This window comes from Ranitomeya variabilis, chromosome 2 (assembly GCF_051348905.1).
Source record: "Ranitomeya variabilis isolate aRanVar5 chromosome 2, aRanVar5.hap1, whole genome shotgun sequence".
Classification (NCBI taxonomy): Eukaryota; Metazoa; Chordata; class Amphibia; order Anura; family Dendrobatidae; genus Ranitomeya; species Ranitomeya variabilis.
The window spans coordinates 286,731,475-286,758,258 of NC_135233.1; the positions used below are offsets into that span (position 1 = coordinate 286,731,475).

Consider the following 26,784-nt stretch of genomic DNA (forward strand, 5'->3'; position numbering starts at 1 on the left):
TGCTCAGGAATGGCAGCAGGCTGGTGTGAGTGCTTCTGCATGCACTGTGAGGCGGAGACACTTTGAGCAAGGCCTGGTTTCAAGGAGGGCAGCAAAGAAGCCACTTCTCTCCAGAAAAAACATCAGGGACCGACTGATATTCTGCAAAAGGTACAGGGAGTGGACTGCTGAGGACTGGGGCAAAGTCATTTTCCCTGATGAATCCCCTTTTCGATTGTTTGGGACATCTGGAAAACAGCTTATTCGGACAAGAGGTGAGCGCTACCACCAGTCTTGTCTCATGCCAACTGTAAAGCATCCTGAAACCATTCATGTGTGGGGTTGCTTCTCAGCCAAGGGAATCGGCTCACTCACAGTCTTGCCTAAAAACACAGCCATGAATAAAGAATGTCACCAGAATGACCTCCAAAAGCAACTTCTCCCAACCGTCCAAGAGCAGTTTGGCGCCCAACAATGCCTTTTCCAGCATGATGGAGCACCTTGCCATAAAGCAAAGGGGATAACTAAATGGCTCATGGAACAAAACATAGAGATTTTGGGTCCATGGCCTGGAAACTCCCCAGATCTTAATCCCATTGAGAACTTGTGGTCAATCATCAAGAGACGGGTGGACAAACAAAAACCAACAAATTCTGGCAAAATGCAAGCATTGATTATGCAAGAATGGACTGCTATCAGTCAGGATTTGGTTCAGAAGTTGATTGAGAGCATGCCAGGGAGAATTGCAGAGGTCTTGAAGAAGAAGGGTCAACACTGCAAATATTGACTTGCTGCATTAACTCATTCTAACTGTCAATATAACCTATTGGTACTCATAATATGATTGCAATTATATTTCTGTATGTGATATAAACATCAGACAAACACTAATAAAAACCAGAGGGCAGCAGATCATGGGAAAATATAATTTTGGTGTCATTCTCAAAACTTTTGGCCATGACTGTAAGGCTACGTTCACATTTGCGTTGTGCGCCGCAGCGCACAACGCAAACTAAAACGCGGCAAAACGCGCGCTAAAACGCTGCGTTTTGCGCCGCATGCGTCCTTTTTGGCCGAAAGTTGGACGCAAAAAAAATGCAACTTGAAGCATTTCTTGCGTCCAACGCTTGCGGCCATGCGGCGGCCGTGCGGCGCAAAACGCCGCACAACGCATGTCCATGCGCCCCCATGTTAAATATAGGGGCGCATGATGCATGCGGCGCCGCTGCGGCGCCCGACGCTGCGGCGAGGACCGCAAATGTGAACGTAGCCTAAGCTTGAACTGGGTCTCTGGAAGCCAGCATGAGGGTGTATACTGCAGGGGAGGAGCTAACCTTTTTTGTCTCAACTTAGTGTCAGCCTCCTAGTGACAGCAGCATAACACCCATGGTCCTGTGTCCCCCAATGTGGCGAAGGAGAAAAAATGTTTGAAGTATTCATTTTGATTTATTATTTATTAGTATTTTCATTTTTCACATTGAAGAGTTCATTTTATGGCTCCCAAATGTGTCTTTTTCCAAGTGGAAAACGCTTCAGGACAACTCTCTATTTCTCTGCAGTTATGAAAACCTGAATCGTCTTCTGCTCACATTTGATCGTCTCACAAGAGTTTTTGCTGGTGTGTGGTCTTCTGTTTTAGTTTTTTGACAGCATTTTCTGTACTGTTTTTTTTTTTTGTATCTTCATTAAGCATTCAGGAAAATATTATTTTTTTTTTAGATGGAAAAGCTAAAAAACAGTGACAAAAAACACCCTCGAGTCATTTGAACCTTCCCATTGCCTTGTACAGTGTGGAGCTGAAGACACCTGAAAACCTATAGGGTCACTTTTTTATATCTGCATGTTTTAAAAAGAAAAAAAGCTCAAAACACCGAACATAGGAACAGCAACTTGTTTTATAGAAATTAATACTTTCATTCATTTGAGCTATTTTTTTTTAATGTTTTTGTTTTATGTTGTCACACACAACAAAAGTGGAAACACACAGTGTGAACACCGCCCAACACTGCAGGGCACGTTCCCACGGTCAGTAAACGGTGCGGCCAGGACGCTGCGTGCATAAGTTAACATAGTGGATGTCCACAGTTGTCTCCTTCAGGTACTAAAAACGCAGAAAGCCGCAGAAACAAATCAAGAAGAAAAAAAAATTCCCACAACGGTGCAAAAACTCTTCAAAACTGCTGAAACGAAAGACCTGTCGTGTGGCCAAGCCTTCACATGAGCCGCAGCCGCACGGAGCCGCAGCCACACACCGCTCAGGTCGCGGCTTTCGGCACAGACACGGCGCTCCGCATCACAAGCTCTCCTGACTCAGCAGATACTGGGACTCCTGCGCTTCTTTTTGTTTGCCGTCGCCTCCCGCATCTCCACTTCAGATATTCGTTAACTTGTAGCAGTAAAAAAAAATAAATAAACCTGGAGCTTATTCTATGTTCAGTCCGCAGTTGAGAACACAACTCACGTACGGCCGTCACTGAACGGTGATTTTAACTTTATTTTGATTTATTTATTAGAAAGAAACAAGTAAAAAATTCTTCTCGCCTTCGTATATCCCATCTGACGCGAACCATATACACAGCGCAGGCGCCGGGGCGGTGGGCGAGGCCGGCGCTGTCATGTGACGACGAGCTGTGTTCTTGCAGTCAGTGTGGTTCTGGGCTTTGAGGTGTGCGGGCCTGAGCCGGGATGGAGCGGTTCCTGCGCGGTGCCATCATCTGCCTGCTCGGCTTAGGTATGCGGAGAAAGGGGGGAGGCAGGTTACGGGGGTCCTGCCCTGCGGCAGAGTCCGGGGGTGGCTTACTTTAGGATGTCAGACCCTGCAGTACAGAAAGGTCAATGACCATTGCTGGCAGGAGGGGCAGGCGCCCGGGGTGAGGGGCTTCTCCATGTGCCCCTGCTCCATTTGCACTCGATAGCATGTCACATGGTATTGGGAAGCACGTGTGTGTGTGTGTGTGTGTGTGTGTGTGTGTGTGTGTGTGTGTGTGTGTGTGGCCGCCGTGTTGGTGGGGTGTGTGTGTGGCTGCCGTGTTGGTGGCGTGCGTGCGTGTGTGTGTGGCCGCCGTGTTGGTGGCGTGCATGTGTGTGTGTGTGGCCGCCGTGTTGGTGGCGTGTGTGCGTGTGTGTGTGTGTGTGGCCGCCGTGTTGGTGGCGTGCATGTGTGTGGCCGCCGTGTTGGTGGCGTGCATGTGTGTGGCCGCCGTGTTGGTGGCGTGCGTGCGTGTGTGTGGCCGCCGTGTTGGTGGCGTGCGTGCGTGTGTGTGGCCGCCGTGTTGGTGGCGTGCGTGCGTGTGTGTGGCCGCCGTGTTGGTGGCGTGCGTGCGTGTGTGTGGCCGCCGTGTTGGTGGCGTGCGTGCGTGTGTGTGGCCGCCGTGTTGGTGGCGTGCGTGCGTGTGTGTGGCCGCCGTGTTGGTGGCGTGCGTGCGTGTGTGTGGCCGCCGTGTTGGTGGCGTGCGTGCGTGTGTGTGGCCGCCGTGTTGGTGGCGTGCGTGCGTGCGTGTGTGGCCGCCGTGTTGGTGGCGTGCGTGCGTGCGTGTGTGGCCGCCGTGTTGGTGGCGTGCGTGCGTGTGTGTGGCCGCCGTGTTGGTGGCGTGCGTGCGTGTGTGTGTGGCTGCCGTGTTGGTGGCGTGCGTGTGTGTGTGTGTGCGTGTGTGTCCGCCGTGTTGGTGGAGTGTGTGTATTGTTACATCAGTTTTCTTAGAATTGGGGAATAAAATGTTGGTTTTGAAGGACTTGCCCGGATTCTGCACCTAGGGCTGTAATGAGTAATCTGTCCTAATGCCTACAAGTGATGAAAGAACTCTAATAATCTTAAAGGAGCACTACACCCACTTTGGCTTCTTTCACACTTCAGTCTTTTGGCGTCAGTTTGAAACCGCCGTTTTCATCAAATAGCGGATCCGCCGTTTTTTGTTTTTTTTGGCGGAGCCGATATTTTCCCATAGACATGCATTATCGACGGATTGTGGCGGATGGTTGTCCGTTCCATCCGCCATGCTACGGATCCGTCGAGATTTGGCGGACGTCATCTAGACATTGACGGACATTATAACGTTTTTTTTGTCTGCGCCGAAATGGCGGTTCGCAACGGATCCGTCGCATCCGCCATTCCATAGAATGGCCGCCTATGGGCGACGGATCCATCGCGACCGTCATTTCGGCGGATCCGTCGCCCCAATCCGCTTTTTCAATTGCGCATGCTCCAAAAAGTAGATACTTTTCCCAGACAACCCCCAAGTAACGGATCCGTCAAAAAATCGGATCCGTTAGAACTGTTTTCTTAACAATTGTGACAGATCAGTCGATCCGTCACTATGTCGGAGGTGACTGACGCCAAACAACTGAAGTGTGAAAGAAGTCTTACTGTATGCAGCTGATAACATTCACAAGTATGTCTTTAAAGGTACCGTCACACTCAGCGACGCTGCGGCGATATAGACAACGAGCCGACCTAAACTAGATCGCTGGAGCGTCGCTGTTTAGGTCGCTGTAGAGACGTCAAACACAGCAACTCCAGAACGATGCAGGAGCGATCCAGTGATGTAACGGTGACTCACTTCTCGTTCTCGCTGGTTGTTAGCTCCATTACATCCATTGTTATCGTCTTTGCTTTTGATGTCAAACATGACGATACACGCCGACCTGGCGACGAAATAAAGTTCTGGACTTCTAGCTCCGACCAGCGATGGCACAGCGGGATCCAGATCGCTGCTGCGTGTCAAACACGAGATCGCTATCCAGGACGCTGCAACGTCTCGGATTGTTGTCGTTCTCTTTGCAAAGTTGCGGAGTGTGACGGTACCTTAAGGCCTCTCAGAACTGGAGAGGTCTGTGATCTTGAGGTCAGACCTGTTTGTTTTGGCTTCCTGTCAGTCATCTCCTTAAGGCTACTTTCACACTAGCGTTGTACGACGCACGTCGCAATGCGACGTTGCGACGTACCGACGCATACTGTGAAAGCGCCGCACAACGAGGTTAGCAGATGCAGTTTTTCCACGCATCCGCTGCCCCATTGTGAGCTCCGGGGAGGAGGGGGCGGAGTTCCGGCTTCGCATGCGCTGTCGGAAATGCTGGACACGACGCACCAAAAAAACATTACATGCAAAGGTTTTTTTTGTGCGGACGGTCCGACGCAACCGTCGCACGACGGTTGCGACGTGTGGCATTGCATCGCTAATGTTAGTCTATGGAGAAGAAACGCATCCTGCAAGCAATTTTGCAGGATGCGTTTTTTTTTTCCTAAACGACGCATTGCAACGTGCAGTGCACGACGCTAGTGTGAAAGAGGCCAAAAGACCCTTTTTAATTAGATCACTAAAGGCTGTGTTCACACTGTAGTCATTCTGCAGCTTTAGGCTATGTGCACACATTGCGGATTCTCTGCGAATCCTCACCGTTTGCTGAAACGCTGCAGATCCGCAATTGATTTACAGTACAATGTAAATCAATGAGGAAAAAAAGCTGTGCACACGTGGCGGAAAATCTGCGGAAATGCTGCAGTTTAAAAGTAGCATGTCTACTTTTTTGCGACTCTGCAGCGTTTTTGTACCTATTCCATTATAGAAGTCTGCAGGGGTAAAAAACGCTGCGGATCCGCACAAAAAACGCAACAAATCCGCAGCTGCGTTTTCTGCCAGGAGAGGCAGAATCCACACCAGAAATTCCTAAGGCTATGTGCACACATTGCGGATTAGGCTTAGGAATTTCTGGTGTGGTTTCTCTCTCCTGGCAGAAAACGCACCTGCGGTTTTTTTGTGCGGTTCTGCAGCGTTTTTTTGTGCGTTTTTGCTGCGGTTTTTACCCCTGCGGTTTTCTATAATGGAATGGGTACAAAAACGCTGCAGATTCACTAAAAAAGTGACATGCTACTTCTTTTAGGGTATGTACCCACGCTGCGGATTCCATTGCGGAATATTCCGCAGCGGAATTGATTAAATCCGCAGTGCAAAAAGTACTGCGGATTTATCGCGGTTTCCACTGCGGTTTTAGACACCTGCGGTTTTTTTAATATGGAGCACGTGCCAAACCGCTGCGGATTCCGCACAAAGAATTGACATGCTGCGGAAAATAAACCGCAGCGTTTCCACACGTTTTTTTCCGCAGCATGTGCACAGCGTTTTTTGTTTTCCATAGGTTAACATTGTACTGTACACCGCATGGAAAACTGCTGCGGATCCGCAGTGTCAAAAACGCTGCGGATCCGCAGCAAAAACCGCAACGTGTGCACATAGCCATAAACCACAGCGTTTCCGCAGTGGATTTTCCGCAAAGTGTGCACAGCATTTTTTTTTCTCATTGATTTACATTGTACTGTAAATCAATTGCGGATCTGCAGCGTTTCTGCACTGCAAAAAACGCTGCGGATCCGCAGAGAATCCGCAACCTGTGCACATACCCTAAGGCTAATCCGCAACTTGTGCACATAGCCTTAGGCTGTGTCCAGTAATCATTCCTTATAATGAAAGCAGTAATCTGTTGGCAAAAAAAGTAGTACAGACACTACTCTTTAGTGTGTTTTTTTTTTTTTTTTATATATATATTTTAAATGATCTCTTCTAGATTTTTTTTTTTTCTTTTTATAACATTGAGCTCTACAGGAAAACAGATCTTAATTTGCCATTTGTAACGTATTTGCGGGACGAGTTGACTTTTTTATTGGTACCATTTTCGGGCACGTGACTTTTTTTTTTTCTTTTTTTTTTATTGCTTTTTATTCCGATTTTTGGGAGGTAGAATGAACAAAAAACAGCTATTCATGAATTTCTTTTTTTTGGGGGGGGGCGCTTATACCTTTCCACGTTTGGTAAAATTGATAAAGCAGTTTTATTTTTTGGGTCAGAACGATTACAGCAATACCTCATTTATATTATTTTCTTATGTTTTGGCGCTTTTATACGATAAAAACTATTTTATATAAAAAATAATTTTTTGTATCGCTATATTCTGAGGACTATAGCTTTTTTTAAATTTTTTTTCATTGATGACGCTGTATGGTGGCTCTTTTTTTTGTGGGACAAGATGATGTTTTCAGTGGTACCATGGTTATTTATATGTCTTTTTGATCGCGTGTTATTCCCCTTTTTGTTTGGCGGTATGATAAAAAAGCGTTGTTTTTTTGCCTCGTTTTTTTTTTCAGGTGTTCACTGAAAGGGTTAACTAGTGGGACAATTTTATAGGTCGGGTCATTACGGACGCGGCAATACTAAATGTGTACTTTTATTATAATTTTTTTTATTTAGATAAAGAAATGTATTTATTGGAACAATATTTTTTTTATATTTTTTTTTCTTTATTTAGGTTTTTTTTACACATGTTAATATATATATTTTACTCTTCGCCACGACAGCACCCTACTGGAGAGAGGGATCCGCCCCCGCAGGAACAGGAAACCTATTGAGAAATAAAAGGGGGCGGTCCGCCTCTCCTCCTCAGTTTAGGTTTCCTGTTCCTGCGGGAACGACAGGACTTCCGAATGAGAAAAAGCATACCTGGGCTTGCATGCCGCCTGCGCAGTATCCGAGAGAACGGCAGGGGCTGCGGCTCAGAAGCAGCGTCGGGGGAGTTCCGTTAGACGGCTCCCCCCTCGTCTGATGGAGCGGGCAGACGGCCGGGTCCGGGAAAGGCCGACCGGCGTCCTTCCCAGCGTGCGGTATGGCAGCAGGAGCGGGTAAGATGACCTTCCATCGCGGCCCGGCGTTGAATCCCGGGCCGCACACGCGCCGACCGCCGCAAATACAGGCTACCCCGGAAGTGGATCTTGGACTTCCGGGGCGCCTAGGCCGGATCCAGGGCAGGGGAGCGGCACTGTCTGCGCATGCGCAAAAAAACAAAACAAAAAAAACCAAAAACAAACAACGTTTTGGCGCTCTATTTAAAGCGCTCATTAACACTGAAACGGCGATGCAGAGATGTCATCCCCAGGTGCCATGGACCCTACAACCGGAGTTCCAGTACCCCCCGCCAAAGATCACGCCAGAGGATCCTCGGACACCGCTCGTAAAAGCGACGGTTCCAGAACAGGATCTCGGCCTTCTGATCCGGTATTATTTGCTTCACTGGGTGAGTTGTGAACTCTGCCTATTAAGCTAACGCTGTCTCCCTATCTCTCTCTTTTCCCTTTCTCTCTCTACTTACACGCTTAGAGCAAAAAACGACAAAAAACGAAGCACAGGGAATGTGCCTTGTGTAACCAGCCCCTCCCTGACTCATACCCCAAAAAACTTTGTGAGGACTGTGTTAAAGAAACAACACAGGGAGCAGCAGTGTCCATTACGGACCTACGGGCCATTATTAGAGAAGAACTAAAAAATATGACCCAGGAAAAACCGCGTAGTTCTAAATCTAAAACACCGACACTTGTGTCAGACTCCGACAGTGACCAACCGATACTGTCAGATGCCTCCCTATCATCATGTCCAGCGTCATCATCCTCATCAGAGATTGAGGGACGCTCATGTTTCCCCTTAGACAGTGTGGATAACTTGGTAAAATCCATTCGAAATACCATGGGGTGTGAGGAGTCTAAGGGTGCGCAAACCGCGCAAGAGATAATGTTCGCGGGTTTGGCAGACAGAAAGAGGAGATGTTTTCCGGTTATACCAGCAGTGAAAACATTAATCAAAAGAGAGTGGGAGAAGCAAGATCAGAGAGGCTTTCTACCCTCAGCCTCAAAACGCAAATATCCGTTTAGTGACGAGGAGCTTCTTACTTGGACCAAAGTCCCTAAGGTCGACGCGGCTGTAGCCTCTACCTCCAAACAATCCACTTTACCTGTGGAGGATGCGGGACTATTGGTCGATCCTTTGGATCGTAAGGCTGAATCATCCCTTAAACGTTCCTGGGAAGCGGCTACAGGAATATTCAAACCTGCAGTAGCCAGTACTTGCGCGGCCCGGTCAATGATCATCTGGATTGATCAGTTAGACCAGCAAATTGAAAAGAAAAGCTCGAGAGAAAAACTGAGAGCAGCCATCCCCTTAATACGAGGAGCAGCGGCCTTTCTGGCAGACGCCTCCGCCGACTCGCTCCGTTTAGCAGCAAGATCTGCGGGCCTTGTAAATAACGCAAGAAGAGCTCTATGGATGAAGAGCTGGAAAGGGGACGCGCAATCTAAATCTAAAATATGCGCAATCCTATGTGAGGGTGAGTACCTCTTTGGTAAAACCTTAGATGACATACTCAAAAAGGCAAAGGACAGGAAGAAAGCTTTTCCTGAATCCTCTATTCCCTTTTACAGGAGAGCCTTTAAGAGGAGGCCGTTTGGCAAAAGGAGGCAAACAGATAGGTCTACAACATGGACCCCTAAGGACGACAAGCAGAGAGGTACCATGTTTAGAAGACCCAACCCCCCAAAAGACAAATACTGAGGACATACCAGTTGGGGGCAGACTTAAATTTTTCACCACCCAATGGGAGAAGATAACATCTAGCTCGTGGGTTTTAAATATCGTCCGAGATGGAATTAAATTAAAATTCTCTCGTGTGCCCCACGAGTCTTATATTATAACAACTCTCAGCTCGCCTATACAGCAACAGGCTCTAGAGCTTGAAATTAAAACCCTAATATCAAAACGGGTCCTAGTCCAAGTACCGATGGGACAGGAGGGTAGGGGATTCTACTCTCCCCTATTCCTAATCTCTAAGCCCGACGGTTCTTTCAGAACCATCATAAACCTTAAAAAACTCAATTCATTCATTGAAAATTATACATTTATAATGGAGTCCATTAGGTCCACCATAAAACTCCTCTTCCCGAACTGTATGATGGGGGGCATTGATCTAAAGGATGCTTACTATCATCTCCCCATTCATAACAGATACCAAAAATTCCTCAGAGTGGCGGTAAAAATCAACAACGAGGTTCGTCACTTCCAGTATGCGGCCTTACCCTTCGGCCTCTCAACAGCGCCGAGGATCTTCACCAAGATAATGCTAGAGGTGATGGCATACCTACGCCAGAAGGAAACTTTGATTGTGCCCTATCTGGATGACTTTTTGGTAATAGGAAATTCAGTTACTCAATGTGCTGATCGTTTAGCTCACGCAACTTCCTCTCTACAGGACCTGGGCTGGATAATCAATACCGACAAATCCAGACTCACTCCGCTTTCCCGTCAGGCGTTCTTGGGGTTCCAGTTAGACTCCATATCTCAAAAGTGTCTCCTGCCGCAGGTAAAAATCCTACTGATCAGACACAAAGTCCTAGCCGCAATAACTAATCCTCGTATATCCCTAAGACAAGCTATGTCGTTACTAGGGTCTCTTATCTCTTGTATACCAGCAGTGAGATGGGCTCAACACCACACTCGAGTCCTACAACATCAAATTTTACAAGAGGATAGACGGTTATTTGGTCACCTAAATACAAAAATAACCTTATCTCAGGAGGTTTTAACTTCCTTAGAGTGGTGGCTAGACTCAAACCATTTGTTGAGTGGGGTTCCATGGGTAATAACGCCATCTCACACCATAACCACTGACGCCAGTCCTCATGGATGGGGCGCTCATATGGGGAACGATTATTGCCAGGGTTTATGGAGCATGGAAGAAAATTGCAGCTCCTCTAACTTTAAAGAACTGAATGCTGTAAAATACGCCTTATACCATTTCCTCCCACAGATTCGGGGGAAAGACGTCAGAGTCCTGTCCGACAACACCACCACGGTGGCGTATCTAAATCGGCAAGGAGGTACGCGATCAGAGACTCTGATGTCTTCTGCTACGGAAATCTTAAATCTAGCAGAAAGTCACCTAACATCCCTTACTGCACTGCACATAAGGGGAGCAAGCAATCAGCAGGCGGACTTTTTAAGCCGACACACCCTAAGGCAAGGAGAGTGGTGTCTAAACCAGCAAATATTTCTGGACATAATATCTCTTTGGGGCCGTCCTCAGATAGATCTTTTCGCCACAAGGAAAAACAGAAAAGTCCGGAGATTTGCTTCTCTATCTCCAGCGGATCATCCGGACATTCTGGACGCTCTCCAAGCCCCTTGGCAGTTCAGTCTGGCGTACGCATTTCCTCCGATCATATTGCTACCTCAAGTTATACGCAAAATCAGAGAAGAAGGGGCGAGAGTTGTACTGATAGCTCCATTCTGGCCCAAGAGACCATGGTTCTCATGGCTACGGACCATGTCGGTCTCAGATCCTTGGGTCCTCCCCTCAACGCCCAACCTTCTCTTCCAGGGTCCGTTTTTCCACCCTCAGGTGGACAATCTCCACCTGACGGCCTGGAACTTGAGAGGCAGATGCTAAGATCAAGAGGATTCTCGGGGGGTTTAATTGATACGCTTCTCCATAGTAGAAAACCCTCCACCACAAAAATCTATACAAGAGTATGGAGAAAATTTTTTCAATTCCATACATCTACCAACACATCAGAGATTCCGATACATTCTATCCTGGAGTTTCTTCAAAAAGGGAGAGAACTAGGTCTAACTGTAAACACCTTAAAGGTTCATGTTTCAGCACTAGGAGCCCTCTATGGCCATAACATTGCGGGGGATAGATGGGTATCCAGATTTATTACGGCCTGCGAAAGAATGAATCCAGTTAACATACCTAGAATTCCACCCTGGGATTTAAATTTAGTCTTACAAGCCCTAACAGACTCTCCATTCGAGCCAATAGACTCAATACCAATTAAATGTCTATCACTAAAAACGGCCCTCTTGGTAGCACTGACTTCAGCTAGGAGAATCAGTGACATCCAAGCACTCTCTATAGATCCACCTTTTTTGTTAACCTTTCAGGATAAGTTAATTCTTAAACCAGACCCTTCCTACCTACCCAAAGTAGCGAAAAAATTCCACAGGTCACAAGAAATAATCTTGCCCACTTTCTTCAGTAATCCCTCCACTCCTGAAGAACAAAAATATCACACTCTAGACGTTAAAAGAGTAGTGTTAAAATACATTGAAAAGACCAGTAGCTGGCGACAGAGTAGGGCTCTGTTTATTTCCTTCCAGGGTTTCAAGAAGGGTCATGGAGTAACAAAAAGCACCTTATCCCGGTGGATCAGAGAGGCTATCAAACTGGCTTACTCCGCGAGGAAAGAAAACCCTCCGGAAGGCATAACGGCACACTCTACCAGAGCGATGGCATCCTCCTGGGCAGAGAGGGGAGACGTCCCGATTGAAACTATATGTAAGGCGGCAACGTGGTCAAATCCTTCTACATTTTATAACCACTATAGGCTAGACCTATCGTCAACTTCTGACCTAGACTTTGGCAGGACTGTCCTCAGCACGGTGGTCCCCTCCCTAGGTGATGGTCTCTGAAAGATCTCCAGTAGGGTGCTGTCGTGGCGAAGAGTAAAAAGCCGGATTACTCACCGGTAATGCTCTTTTAGTGAGTCCACGACAGCACCCTCTTACATCCCTCCCTATATTAATATAATGCATATTATTTGAGTAAAATCCTTTTAATCATAAGCAAATAAGTTTAAAGAATGAAATAAATGATATTTGCCTAATATTGGCGGTCCTCCGGGTACTCTGAAATCAAAACTGAGGAGGAGAGGCGGACCGCCCCCTTTTATTTCTCAATAGGTTTCCTGTTCCTGCGGGGCAGATCCCTCTCTCCAGTAGGGTGCTGTCGTGGACTCACTAAAAGGGCATTACCGGTGAGTAATCCGGCTTTTTTTTACATTACTGTGATGTCCCCCCCGGAGCAAAGTGACAGATCGCTGATATGACACTTTGCAGTGCACTGTGTCAGATCAGCGATCTGACAGGCAGTGCAGGGAGGCTTCCCGGCGCCTGCTCTGAGCATCTGCTTGAAAGCCACCTCCCTGCAGGACCTGGAAGGCCCCCGCGGCCATTTTGGATCAGGGGCCTGCAGGGAGGAGGAGGTAGGAGACCTTCGGAGCAACGCGATCACATCGCGTTGCTCCGATGGTCTCAGGGAAGCACGCAGGGAGCTCCCTTTCTGCGCGATGCTTCCTTGTGCCGCCGGAACGCTGCGATCTTTGATCGCAGTGTTCTGGGGGTTATTTAGCCAGGAGCGGTCTGCGACTGCTCCTGGCACATAGTGCCGGATGTCAGCTGCGATAGTCAGCTAACACTCGGCTGCACTACGCCCGCCCCCCCCCCCTCCATGAACGCGGCTGATCGCGTTAGACATACTATCCCGTCGGTGGTCATACGGGCCCATACCACCTCGACAGTATAGTACGTCTAATGTCAGAAAGGGGTTAACAGCCATGATCTCAAAGGCTCTTGCCAAGTTCTATCAATATGTAAAATGTGCCACAAGGGACAACAGTATATTGCATCTCCTCTATGCGAATGTTAAAGACACCTATTCATCGTCTGCACTGCCCCTGCTGGGGGAAATCTGACCACAAGAAACATCCAAGAAAAAAAAAAAAAAAAAAAGGGAAATAAAAAACCGTGTAACATATTAACCCCTTAAAAAATTAGATTTTAATCAGATATAATTAAAAATACCACTTCCCAGTGAAAACAGAAAAAAAATTTTTGATAGAGAACAAATCTAATGGGTGCACCTGTCCTAATACAATCACCCTGCGCTTACCTGCTGTCACTTCCTAACAGTGGAGGTTGGCACCCTGATAGGTTATTTGGCGCCCCCACTCCGCGACGGCTATCGCCTGCTGGCCCTATTGAGCAACTGACCAACTATAGGCGGCAAAACAATGAGCAATAAAAAGAAATGAAAAAAGCGAGGGTAGAAGAAAACTCAGGTGCACACTAAATATCTGCTAACAACCTCCCTTATTGAGGTCCCACATAGGACGATAGATTACTGAAAATATATATTTAGAGCATATAACCAATATCACTCATAAAATTTTTAATGTAGCCATCCTCATGCACAATTATAAAAGGATATACCTATGTGCATAGATGATGAGACATCAATAGGCGGAAAGACATAAATACAAATGACCTGGTTCAGTCCGAATTTAGGACTGTGCATGGCCACACCACCTGGCGGTATTCAGAAATAGTTATAATAAATGTATACAAGAGTATCTAGATAATATTGCACATTTCAACACAATTGCTAATACCCATAGGCAAGAAAAAAGTTTCCAAATGCCATACCCCATTAGGCAAAAAAGATAACACACCAGTACATTTAACTGTACATTAGAAAATAGTATGCAAATGCCTATAAGCAATAGTGACCAGTAGTCAGTGTCTATACTCATGCACAGTACGATGGACCAAAAGTAGATGGTATCAAAGGCAGCCAGTGAAGGGGGTATTGTCCCCAAAATAAGACACTTAGCTGTCAATAGAACGCCCCGACGCGTTTCCCCGTCATACGGTTCTTCAGGGGGCACAAACGGATATGATGAACCGGAGGTCAATGATGCAGGTGCCCTGATGCCGGGACAGACCACAACCTCATACTATTGTCTCAATCATTCCAACCTGTTAGTAAACAACCAGCGACAATAAAACTAATCAGGAAGTGGACTCCAGCGGTGGAGGCGGCTCTACATGACTGCATTGACCTCACAGACTGGGAGGTGATATGTGACAGGGGAGAGCATGATGATGTAAATTATATTGTTGGGCGAGTAACCGATTATATACATTTTTGTACTGACACTGTTGTACCAGCTAAAAGATTCGATGTTACGCAAATAAGCCTTGGATTACAAAAGAATTGAAACACTTACTAAACAAGAAAAAAATGGCATTTAAAATGAAGGATACAAAGAAACTGAAATTGATACAAAACGATTTAAAAAGGAAAATTAAGAATGCCCGCGAGGTGTTCCGAATTAAATTAGAAAATAAATTGTCACAACAATTCCATGGAGGTGTGGTCAGGCATGAAACAGCTAAGGCTACTTTCACACTAGCGTTAACTGCAATACGTCGCAAATGCGTCGTTTTGCCGAAAATACGCATCCAGCAAAAGTTCTTGCTGGATACGTTTTTTCGTCATAGACTAACATTAGCGACGCATTGCCAATCGTCGCGTCCGTTTTGCGACGCTTGGGCGTGTGGTAGCGGACCGTCGGGAGAAAAAAACGTTACATGTAACGTTTTTTGCTCCCGACGGTCCGCTTTTTCCGACCGCGCATGCGCGGCTGGAACTCCGCCACCACCTCCCCGCACCTCACAATGGGGCAGCGGATGCGTGGGAAAAATGCATCCGCTGCCCCCGTTGTGCGGCGGAGACCACGCTAGCGTCGGGAACCTCGGCCCGACGCTCAGCGACGGGTTGTTCCCGACGCTAGTGTGAAAGTAGCCTAACTGGGTTTAAGGCAAAGCCGGAGGGTGGGGAAGTGGATCTGCCCTTGGATAATGAAATGAACGAATTTTTCAACAGATTCACCAACTCAAGCACAGCATAGGAATGGGGAATGGAGCTGGGAAAGGTTCGGCAGCATTGACATTGGGGGATAAGCTGCCTGCTTTCACATCTACCAAAGCGACGTGAGAAAACAGTTTAGTAGATTCGTCATTGGCAAAGCACCTGGGCCTGATGTGTTCTCAGAGTGTGTGCAAACCATCTGTGTACTGTCTTCCAGCACCTGTTTAACTGGAGCCTTCAATCACAGGGTGTACCAAAACTGTGGAAGACCACCTGCCTGGTGCCGGTTCCTAAAGCCACTTTTCCAACTTCCCTACAAGACTATCGTCCAGTGGCCTTAACATCGTATGCTATGAAGTCCTTGGAGAGAATAATACTCGCCTACTTGTGTCCGAGGGTGAGGGCCTACACTGATCCCCTGCAGTTTGCGTACCAGCAGAGATTGGGGGTGGATGATGCTGTAGTCTCTACTACATACAGTACATTCATTCTTGAACAATGATGGATCTGTAGTTCGCGCCATATTCTTTGACTTCTCAAATGCTTTCAATACCTTACAGCCGCCCTTACTACGAAATAAGTTGACTGATATGGCGGTAGATGAGGGGATGGTGAACTGGATTAAGGACTACCCGACGGACAGGCCGCAGTTTGTAAGGATGGGGGAGGTAGTATCTGGCTGTGTTGGAGCCCCTCAGGGTACAGTGTTGTCGCCCTTCCTCATTGTATACAGCTGACTTTCAGTATAAATCAGATTTGTTACCTCCAAAATCAAAGGAAAATCAAGGAGTTGGTGGTGAGTTATAGAAGGAAAAAGGAGGATTACTTGCCGATCAGTATTGCTGGCCAGGAGGTTGAGATTGTTGAGAGCTGCAAATATTTGAGGGTTCACCTTGACAGTAAACTCGATGGGAGATATCATACGGAGAAGGTTGACAAGAAGGGAATGAGCAGACTGTACTTTCTTCGGAAGCTCAGGTCGTTCAATGTGTGCAGTAAAATGCTGGAAATGTTCTACCAGCCTGTTGTGGCAAGCGCCATTTTTTTTTTTTTTTGCTATCATATGCTGGGGCAGTAGTGTGCGAGTAGCTAACGCTAATAAGCTCAACAAACTTATCAAGAAGGCAAGCGCGGCTGTTTGGCCTCCATCTGGACTCTTTTGAGGAGGTATTGGAGGATAGATTTCATAAGAAGTGTAAGGCTATAATGATCAATAATACACACCCACTATACGAGCTGTTCCTGAAGCAGAAGAGCACAATTAGCAGCCGCCTAATCTACTAAGGTGCAAGAAGGAGAAATTCAGGAAATTGTTTGCACCTACTGCTATGGGGATGTACAATAACTTCCTAAGGGTGGTAGACAACAATGACTGATCGTGTATGAATGTCAATTAACAGTGACATACCTGAACTACCCACATTTATTTGTTATGTAATGTTGGTATACTTGTGCAAGACTTGTGTCCTAATATTTTATGTACTGCTGTTTGTATTGCTGCTGTAATACTGTAATTTCCCCCGAGATCAATAAAGTGTATTGTAAAATATAGAAAAGTGGTGCACATGGTGCTGCTATTGTGAATTATATTGGGAGATAAAAGGATGAGGTGTAGATGTATCACGTGACCCGTGCAGCTGGAAGGGGAAAAGTGATGCTACATCTTTCTATAAAGGTACCGTTACACTAAACGACTTACCAACGATCACGACCAGCGATACGACCTGGCCGTGATCGTTGGTAAGTCGTTGTGTGGTCGCTGGGGAGCTGTCACACAGACAGCTCTCTCCAGCGACCAACGATCTGGGGAACGACTTCGGCATCGTTGAAACTGTCTTCAACGATGCCGAAGTCCCCCTGCAGCACCCGGGTTACTAAGTGCAGGGCCGCGCTTAGTAACCCGATATTTACCCTGGTTACCATAGTAAAAAAAAAAAACACTACATACTCACATTCTGATGTCTGTCACGTCCCCCGGCGTCCACAGGGTTAAAACTGCTTTCGGCAAGAGCGCTGCTAAAGCACGCGCTGCTGCCGAGATCTTCCCTGCACTGACTGTGTCAGCGCTGGCCGTAAAGCAGAGCACAGCGGTGACACATTCAGTGCAGGGAAGCTCTCGGCAGCAGCACGTGCGCAGCGCTCCTGCCGAAAGCAGTTTTAACCCTGTGGATGCCGGGGGACGTGACAGACATCAGAATGTGAGTATGTAGTGGGTTTTTTTTGTTTTTTTTTTTACTTTTACAATGGTAACCAGGTAATGGTATGACAGCGGGTGATCAGCGACCAAAAAAAGGTCCTGATCATTCCCTACGACCAACGATCTCCCAGCAGGGGCCTGATCGTTGGTCGCTGTCACACATAACGAGATCGTTAGCGGGATCGTTGCTACGTCACCAAAAGCGTGACTTGCAACGATATCGTTAACGATATCGTTGTCTGACTCAGCCTTTACACTAGAGACCTTTACACTAGAGACATAAGGGCGTCTATCACTCCATCATCAAACACCCTTCCTGATAAATGGTACAAGCCACAGGACCTCCAGTATGCTGCACCTATTTATGACGCATCCTGACACCTTTTTAGGTGGATAGTTTACATTTGGCAAATACCGCTTTTCTCACATAAACAGGGTTTGTTGATTTTTGAGCTTTCTATGTTTGGTCACTGTTGTGAGAAGCAGATCTTTCAAAATGAAGGTTGATAATGGGGTGAGCTGCTGTCTGGAGATAAGATTTCATTTAGCAAAGGTCTAATGTAACCTAATGCCACTTGGTGGATCGTTAGAAATGAACGCTGTTATTGAATGCTCTTGTGAGGTGCCTTATAAATAAAACATATAACGGGGGAGGGCACTACACAGCTTTTAATCAGTCATGTAGTCTGAGCCTAGACAGTGTGCTTCAGAAACACAGCTACTGTCTCATCCAAAGAATTAACTGGCCCATGGTTGGTAGAGGCGCAGGGGGCCCATGGCGGCCCCAAGATGCACATGGCCTCACATCTTGTGTAGGGGAGAAGGGCTTTACTTCCTTTGCTGGGTGTAAAAAGATCACATGTTGTTTCTCAATTTCTATAATGTTTGCTTCCGCGAAAGCCCATGCAGTTGAATGTGCCATGCAGTCTTTAAAATATTGAAGTATTGTCATAAGTCTGCAAAAAATGACTGCAAATTGGATTTCCACATTGATCGTGATAAAATCCTGCCAGGGTTGGAGGGTACAGGTGAGGGGGGCTGTGGCAGATTATCTGGGACTTTATACAAATTTTTTTTTTTTTTCTTTTTTTTTTTCTGGTGCAAATAAAATACTAAAATAATAAACAGATGCTGCCTTTTCCTACTGTAGTCGCGTGTCTGACTGTATGTTACACTGTAACCATGTTCCCGGAGTTATGCTGCTGAATCCAATTCCTTCAGCCTAATGTTGTATGAATTGGGCCATGCCCATTATCCCTGAGTGTGACTGCAGAAATCCTGGAGTGGATGCCAACTTCTCAATGGATGTATATCAGAAGTGGCGTAACTTTATGTAAGTACATTGCCCAAACTAACATGTAGAAAAAAAATAGAAGGGCCACATGCAAAAGGTTCAACCCCTTCTCGAGATCTGCTGTGTATATATGGCATATGTTGGAACTGGGTGTATGAAGGGGGCTCACGCAGCAAGCCCACCTCACACCAGTCAGGACCTGCCCCAAACAATCGCAGGTGGAACAAGTGCGCCTCTCGCGATTGTTAACTTGCGAAGTTCCACTGTCAGTCTCTGATGGCTGCATGTAACAAGGGCCAAAGTGCCTGTACGTCATTCTCTGCCCATTGGTGCACCCATGACGTGATCGCAGGTCGCCACTGGGTTGTCATGTCAGCTGATAGCTGCATGTAACAAGGGCCAAAGTGCGTGTACGTCATTATCTCTGCCCATCGGTGCACCCATGACGTGATCGCAGGTCGCCACTGGGTTGTCATGTCAGCTGATAGCTGCATGTAACAAGGGCCAAAGTGCGTGTACGTCATTATCTCTGCCCATCGGTGCACCCATGACGTGATCGCAGGTCACCACTGGGTTGTCATGTCAGCTGATAGCTGCATGTAACAAGGGCCAAAGTGCGTGTACGTCATTATCTCTGCCCATCGGTGCACCCATGACGTGATCGCAGGTCACCACTGGGTTGTCATGTCAGCTGATAGCTGCATGTAACAAGGGCCAAAGTGCGTGTACGTCATTATCTCTGCCCATCGGTGCACCCATGACGTGATCGCAGGTCACCACTGGGTTGTCATGTCAGCTGATAGCTGCATGTAACAAGGGCCAAAGTGCGTGTACGTCATTATCTCTGCCCATCGGTGCACCTGTGACGTGATCGCAGGTCGCCACTGGGTTGTCATGTCAGCTGATCGCTCCATGGCTGTCATTATGGAACTTCTTTGAAACCCTGCCTGTGGCCAGGAGGATACAAGGGAGACAGTGACTTCGCTATAAGCAGCTATGCTGTGCCGTGTGTGTGTGTAGCACAAGCACATCTTCAAGCCCCCCTAAGTGGGCTAATAACAGTACAAAAAAAAAGTACATAGTATCGCCACTCCAGAAAAGTCCAATCTATATAAAAACAATAAACCCGACTGGTAAACACTGTAAATGAAGAAGAAAAAAAAAATTGAACGCTAAGGGTATGTGCACACGTCAGGATTTTTCCTCAGGTTTTGTAGCCAAAACCAGGAGTGGGTGATAAATGCAGAAGTGGTGCATATGTTTCTATTATACTTTTCCTCTAATTGTCCCACTCCTGGTTTTGGCTACAAAACCTGAGGAAAAAGCCTGACAAAATCCTGACAAAATCCTGACGTGTGCACATAGCCTAAAAATTAGGGATTTTTCTTTTTGTCTCCGTCATTCAACAATAAATGTTACAGGTCTTGTATAATGGTGACACAACCCCCACATTTTTCTCTTGCAAGCTTGTTTTTTTTTTTTTCACCCCTAAAATAATTATAAAAAAATTTTTTTTTTCCGTAATCGTAGTGGTAACAATGACCTTGCAATATGTACAACATAAAAACAATTTCTAAACAGTGGAATTGTTGTTCGTTTTTTTTTTTTTGTTTTTTTTTACAATTTCACAGCGCTTGGATTTTTCTTTCCAGTACACAATGAGATAAAATGAATGGTGTCATTTAAAAGTACATCTCGCCCCACAAAAAAAACACAAGCCCTCATTATGTCTGTGGACAGAAAAGTAAAGCTACGGCTCTAGGGAGGAATAATCTGTAACTGGCTGCGGCATGAAGGGGTTAAGTGTTGGGCAATACTGGGCATCGCTTTCCTTCTAGCTCCAGCCTGCAGAACACAGTGTAGAAAGTGCATACTTGCCACCAGGGCTGTAGAAGTCTGTAAGCTAAACCTCGGCATCAGAGGCTCATCTACAGCATTCTGTAATGCTGTAGATAAGCCCCCGATGTCACCTGAAAGATAAGAAAAACAAGTTAGGTTATACTCACCCAGGGGCGCTCTGGTCCGATGGGCGTCGCAGTCCGAGTCTGGCGCCTCCTATCTTCATTCGATGACGTCCTCTTCTTTGCTTCCTGTCGCGGCTCCTGCGCAGGCGTACTTTATCTTCCCTCAGCAGGGCAGATAAAGTACGCCTGCGCAGGAGCCGCGGCAGGAAGCAAAGAGGACGTCATCGTATGAAGATGGGAGGTGATGGACAGCGACGACCATCGGACCGGACCGCATCGGGGCCGCCCCTGGGTGAGTATAATCTAACTGTTTTTCTTATCTTTCAGGTGACATCAGGGGCTTTTCTACATCATTACAGAATGCTGTAGATGAGCCCCTGATGCCGGTGGCCTTAGCTTATAGGCGAATTTTGGGGTGACAGATTCCCTTTAAGTGATACAATTTTACCACAGAAAAATTTATCGGGCTTTTAATCATTATTATGGTATAATAATCAAGCCATTTAGATATAACATATATTTATTGGAATACAACTTTAGAACAAAAAAAACTTTGCATATTTACAATGTATTCTTCACTCTGCAGTATGTGGGGAAAAGTTTTCAACAAATACGTACTGAATAACATTTGTGTAGTCTATGAATTTGTTCTGAGAACTAGTATCGCCTCCATCAGATCCTCCTTTATAGATGTACAGCACCAGGGAATTAGTGGTGCTATATAAATAAATAGATTACCTCAAATCTGACCTAAATATTTTAAGGATAGAGAACAACCTCTCTACACTAACTTGGGTTGGTGGCAAAGCAGTAACCACATTGGCGACATCTCTAACAATTTCAGGGTATGAAGGAATTGCCTCGTGCACAGTCAGTTTTGATGAAAGATTGAATTGTTCTACATCTTTGAGAGCAAGTGAAAAATTTTGCTGAAATATGGTCAATCTGTTTTCTATGGGAGTGGAATCTTTTTCCCTGCGTCGACGCTTTGCCTGCTCCATGTCGTCCAAATACTTGTCGAAATCAAACTCCTCGTCTGAGGATGAAGGAACTGCAGCAGCACGGGCAGGACCCGAGCCGTCTTGGCTGTCCTGTAGCCCTCTCATCCTAACTGCTACCTCAATCAAAGCTTTTCCTTTAGTAAGGCTACTTTCACACTAGCGTCGTGCACTGCACGTCGCAATGCGTCATTTTGTAGAAAAAACGCATCCTGCAAAATTGCTTGCAGGATGCGTTTTTTCTCCATAGACTTGCATTAGCGATGGATTGGCACACGTCGTGCGATGGTTGCGTCGGACCGTCGGCACAGAAAGTTACATGTAACTCTATTGGTGCGTTGTGTCCGCCATTTCCGACCGCGCATGCGCGTCCGGAACTCCGCCCCCGCCTCCCCGGACATCACAATGGGGCAGCGGATGCGTTGTAAAACTGCATCCGCTGCCACCGTTGTGTTTTCTACTCAGTTTGCGTCGGTATGTCGCAACGTCGCATTGCGACATTCGTCGTACGACGCTAGTGTGGAAGTAGCCTAAGCTGTTGATCATCCAGCAATATACGATGACTCGGGGCCACATAAACAGCTACCAGAAGAATTTTATTTTCTAATAGCCGTGTCTTTCATTGAAGCAGCAATGCCATCTGCGATTAAACCTCCTCTTTGGGACAGGCAAAACAAGTTCTTCCACTCCTTTATAAAAATGCCTGGAGTTAAATCCTGTAAATGGATGATGACGCAATTCTTTCAATTTGGCCACTTGTGTCCATTGACCTTCATGTAGTGTTAGGGTACCGTCTCACAAAACGATTTACCAACGATCACGACCAGCGATATGACCTGGCCGTGATCGTTGGTAAGTCGTTGTGTGGTCGCTGGGGAGCTGTCACACAGACAGCTCTCCAGCGACCAACGATGCCGAGGTCCCCGGGTAACCAGGGTAAACATTGGGTTACTAAGCGCAGGGCCACGCTTAGTAACCCGATGTTTACCCTGGTTACCGTCGTAAATGTAAAAAAAAAAAACAAACAGTACATACATTCCGGTGTCCGTCAGGTCCCTTGCCGTCTGCTTCCCGCACTGTCTGACTGCCGGCCGTTAAGTGAAAGCAGAGCACAGCAGTGACGTCACGCTGTGATCTGCTTTCACTTTACGGCCGGCAGTCAGTCAGTGCGGGAAGCAGACGGCAAGGGACCTGACGGACACCGGAATGTGAGTATGTACTGTTTGGTTTTTTTACATTTACGACGGTAACCAGGGTAAACATCGGGTTACTAAGCGCGGCCCTGCCCTTAGTAACCCGATGTTTACCCTGGTTACAAGCGAACGCATCGTTGGATCGGTGTCACACACACCGATCCAAAGATGACAGCGGGAGATCCAGCGACGAAAAAGTTCCAAACGATCTGCTACAACGTACGATTCTCAGCAGGGTCCCTGATCGCTGCTGCGTGTCAGACACAGCGATATCGTATGGATATCGCTGGAACGTCACGGATCGTGCCATCGTAGCGACAAAAGTGCCACTGTGAGACGGTACCCTTACCTGAGGGTTGGCCATATCTACAAGGAAGGGTTTCAGCTCAAGCAGTCGCTCAATCATTAACCCCTTCACCCCCAGAGCTTTTTTTCGTTTTCGGTTTTTGCTCCCCTCCTTCCCAGAGCCATAACTTTTTTATTTTTCCATCAATATGGCCATGTGAGGGCTTATTTTTTGCGGGACGAGATGTACTTTTGAACGATACCATTGGTTTTACCATGCCGTGTAACAGAAAACAGGAAAAAAATTCCAAGTGTGATGAAACTGCAAAAAAAGTGCAATCTCACACTTGTTTTTTGTTTGGCTTTTTTGCTAGGTTCACCAAATGCTAAAACTAACCTGCCATTATGATTCTCCAGGTCATTACGAGTTCATAGACACCTAATATGTCTAGGTTATTTTTTATCTAAGTGGTGAAAAAAAATTCCAAACTTTGCTAAAAAAAAAAAAAATGCGCGATTTTCCGATACCCGTAGCGTCTCCAATTTTCGTGATCTAGGGTCGGGTGAGGGCTTATTTTTTGCGTGCCAAGCTGGCGTTTTTATTGATACCATTTTGGTGCAGATACGTTTTTTTTGATCGCCCGTTATTACATTTTAATGCAATGTCGCGGTGACCAAAAAACGTAATTTTGGAGTTTTGATTTTTTTTCTCGCTACGCCATTTAGCGATCAGGTTAATCCTTTGTTTTTATTGATCGGGCGATTCTGAATGCGGCAATACCAAATATGTGTAGGTTTGATTTTTTTTTTTTTTTTTTTTTTTTTTTTTTTTATTTTGATTGGGGCGAAAGGGGGGTGATTTGAACTTTTATATTTTTATTTTTTTTTATCTTTTTAAACACTTTTTATTTTTTTTTATTTTTTTTTTATTTTGGCATGCTTCAATAGCCTCCATAGGAGGCTAGAAGCATGCACTACACGATCGCCTCTGCTACATAGAGGTGAAGTACAGATCACCTCTATGTAGTAGAAATGGTGGTGTACTTTGAGCGCCGACCACAGGGTGGCGCTCAAAGCAATCGGCCATCAACAACCATAGAGGTCTCAAGGAGACCTCTGGTTGTTATGGCAATGCACCGCTGACCCCCCGATCATGTGACGGGGTCAGTGGTGCGAGCACCTCCGGCCGGGAGCGCTAGTTAAATGCCGCTGTCAGCGCTTGACAGCGGCATTTAACTAGTAAATGGGCGGATCGCGATTCCGCTCGCGCTCATTGTGCGCACGTCAGCTGTACAAAACAGCTGACATGTCGCGGCTTTGAGGTGGGTTCACCGCCGGAGCCCACCTCAAAGCGGGGGATCTGCCAGCTGACGTACTATTCCGTCAGCTGGCAGAAAGGGGTTAAGTAAGTGCTGCCCCACCGAGTGGCTTGATCCACAATTGCACCTTTTTCAGCACGTCTCTTCAAGATGGAATCAATTTTAGGGGTTCTGGCAGCAATAGTCAATTTCCTCACTTTGCTAATCAGAGTTCCAGCATGTCCCTCTTGCAGACTATCTTATTGCCAGCTGCAGCGTGTGCACAACACAGTGCATGTGATGAATAGGAAAGAGGTGTGAAGCAGCTTCAACAAGATCATCTAATTGTAAAGAATCATTTTGCTGTTCTTCTGTAGTAATATCTGTTTGTTCCTCCGTTATGGGAACAGGACTGTGGCCTTCCATTTCCAACATACTGAATGTGAAATGTTCTTCTAGCTGCTGTTCACCTTCATTATTCTCATTCATCAGTTTAATTGTACTTATGTTTGAAGCATTATCAGTTACAATAGCAAGAGCCTGTTCTTTAGTTCATAATCTTGCAGAACTTTTTTCCACTAAGGTCTGGAGAAACTGGCTGCTGTGGTGAGCTTTAGTATATTTTGCTGCCAGTGTCCTGGTAACTTATAATAATAATAATAATAATAATATTTGTTTTTGTTACAAACCTATCAAACATTAATGGCAAAATAGTTTACTCTGTGATGTGTGCAGGCATCCATTTTAAGAAATACAAAGTGTCTCGAGAGTCTTTTTAAAATCTTCCTTTTGGTTGAGGGCTTCTTCAATCACTAATTTTCTAATACTTTCTGTTTCCAGAGAAACACCAAGTTTGTGAGCCATTTCTCGGTTAAGAGCTGTAAAAGCTGGTCGTGCAAATAATAATGGTACAGTCCTTCACAACAAGCTCGATGAGCTGTCTTTTAAAAATATCTGCTGTCATTGTTACACTAACTTTGTCACTTACAAAATATCTTGTAACTGACGATTGAGACACTTTCCTCCTCCTTTGCCTGACGGGAAGTGCTGGTTTCTTGGTGCTGCTGTGATCTTTTTCAGTCACAGCTTTGTAAACTTCTGGGTGGCAGCGTTGTAAATGCCTTTTTAGATTAGAAGTTCTTGAGGGAGCATTTTGACCACTGCCTGTGTATGCACTGATTTTGGCATCCCAGCATTTGTTTTCACCTGGGTCAGTTACATACTGACAAACAAAATGTGTTTTTTTTTATTTTTAGTTACTGTGAAATGCTCAAATACAGCTGACTTCATAAGATGCTTCTTACATATTTTGTAACTATGTAAATTCGATCAAACCTTTTTTTTTTTTTTTTCTTCCCCCTTATATTCTATATATAGTGTATGTCATCAAAGCAGCTAATTTCTCCTCCAAACATGAGCTGAGAGGAAAAGCTAAAACATCAAGCATACAGACACAACATATACTGGTATACTGGACTATTGACTTATGCACAGTTTATTGAAAGTTTAGATATGCTTTAGGAGGTACTTGCCTTCTTTAATTCTGCTATCCTGTTCACTCCAGAAATTCTGAGATGAATGTAGGCATTCCTTCCCTGTGTTTATTTTTTTTTCTCCTTGTCTGTAGAGGAGCTTCACTACTTATCATGAACATACTGTAAACTGCAGCACGGATTCATCTCAGCTAAAAGTCTAGACCTTAGCTCAGGAATAGGACAGACATTTATAGGATATTTCATAACTTTCCCAAATTCTTATGAAAAACCATATTCCCCGCAGACTGTATTGAACTACTATACCCAATTTATTATATATTTTAGGAGTCTGTCCATTTTATATTGACTCCACCAAAATGGACTCCGACTTCACGACTTTCTGCCATGAATACTGTTTGCATACTACTTAGGACAACTTTACATTTCTCAGACTTTCACAGGTCATCAGTTACATTTCTTCCTTTGTAAGACTTCATCTTCCCCTCTACACTTCGGTGTTGGAATGGGTGACCAGATAGCTAGTGTCCCCCAAGTGCTCAGTTTATCATGTAGCTACAAAGAGGTTGTCCACTACTTTTTGATTGTTGAAATATCCTTAGGATAGCTAATCAATGTCTGGCCAAGGTCCAATCCAAGACACCATCGCCAATCAGCTGTTTTTGGTGGCAGCAGCGGCCACCAGCTGGAAGTACTCACTTGCAGAGCTGCTTCGTCTTCTATTAGTATCCGCCGCAGGGTGCTGCACATCCGCCTCCTATTGATTTGAATAGGAGGGAGATG

At 45.9% G+C, this 26,784-nt stretch overlaps 2 protein-coding genes across 5 annotated transcripts in view; both read left to right on the top strand.

Moving 5' to 3' along the window:
• Positions 1-2,552: 2,552 nt before the first annotated feature.
• LAMP2 (lysosomal associated membrane protein 2) overlaps positions 2,553-26,784 on the top strand; it is a 61,961-nt gene continuing 37,729 nt past the window's right edge. For all 4 annotated transcript variants that reach the window (XM_077285087.1, XM_077285091.1, XM_077285090.1 and 1 more), the window contains exon 1: positions 2,553-2,710. In XM_077285087.1, the coding sequence (XP_077141202.1) occupies positions 2,665-2,710 (46 nt within the window). In that variant the 5' untranslated portion in view covers positions 2,553-2,664. The remainder of the gene's footprint in view (positions 2,711-26,784) is intronic.
• LOC143808938 (uncharacterized) lies at positions 9,742-11,943 on the top strand. The gene is made up of 3 exons (XM_077292115.1): positions 9,742-9,915; positions 10,039-10,149; positions 10,597-11,943. The coding sequence occupies exons 1-3, from the start codon at positions 9,742-9,744 to the stop codon at positions 11,233-11,235; spliced, it is 924 nt and encodes a 307-aa protein (XP_077148230.1). The 3' UTR covers positions 11,236-11,943.

What these genes read in the sequence shown, in the direction of transcription:
- LOC143808938 (XM_077292115.1), top strand. Translation starts at nt 9,742, where the DNA reads ATGGGGGGCATTGATCTAAAGGATGCTTACTATCATCTCCCCATTCAT. An exon ending in TCACCAAGATAATGCTAGAG is followed by an intron (nt 9,916 to 10,038) that starts GTGATGGCATAC and finishes TCCTCTCTACAG; the next exon opens with GACCTGGGCTGGATAATCAA. An exon ending in AAAAGTGTCTCCTGCCGCAG is followed by an intron (nt 10,150 to 10,596) that starts GTAAAAATCCTA and finishes TTCCTCCCACAG; the next exon opens with ATTCGGGGGAAAGACGTCAG.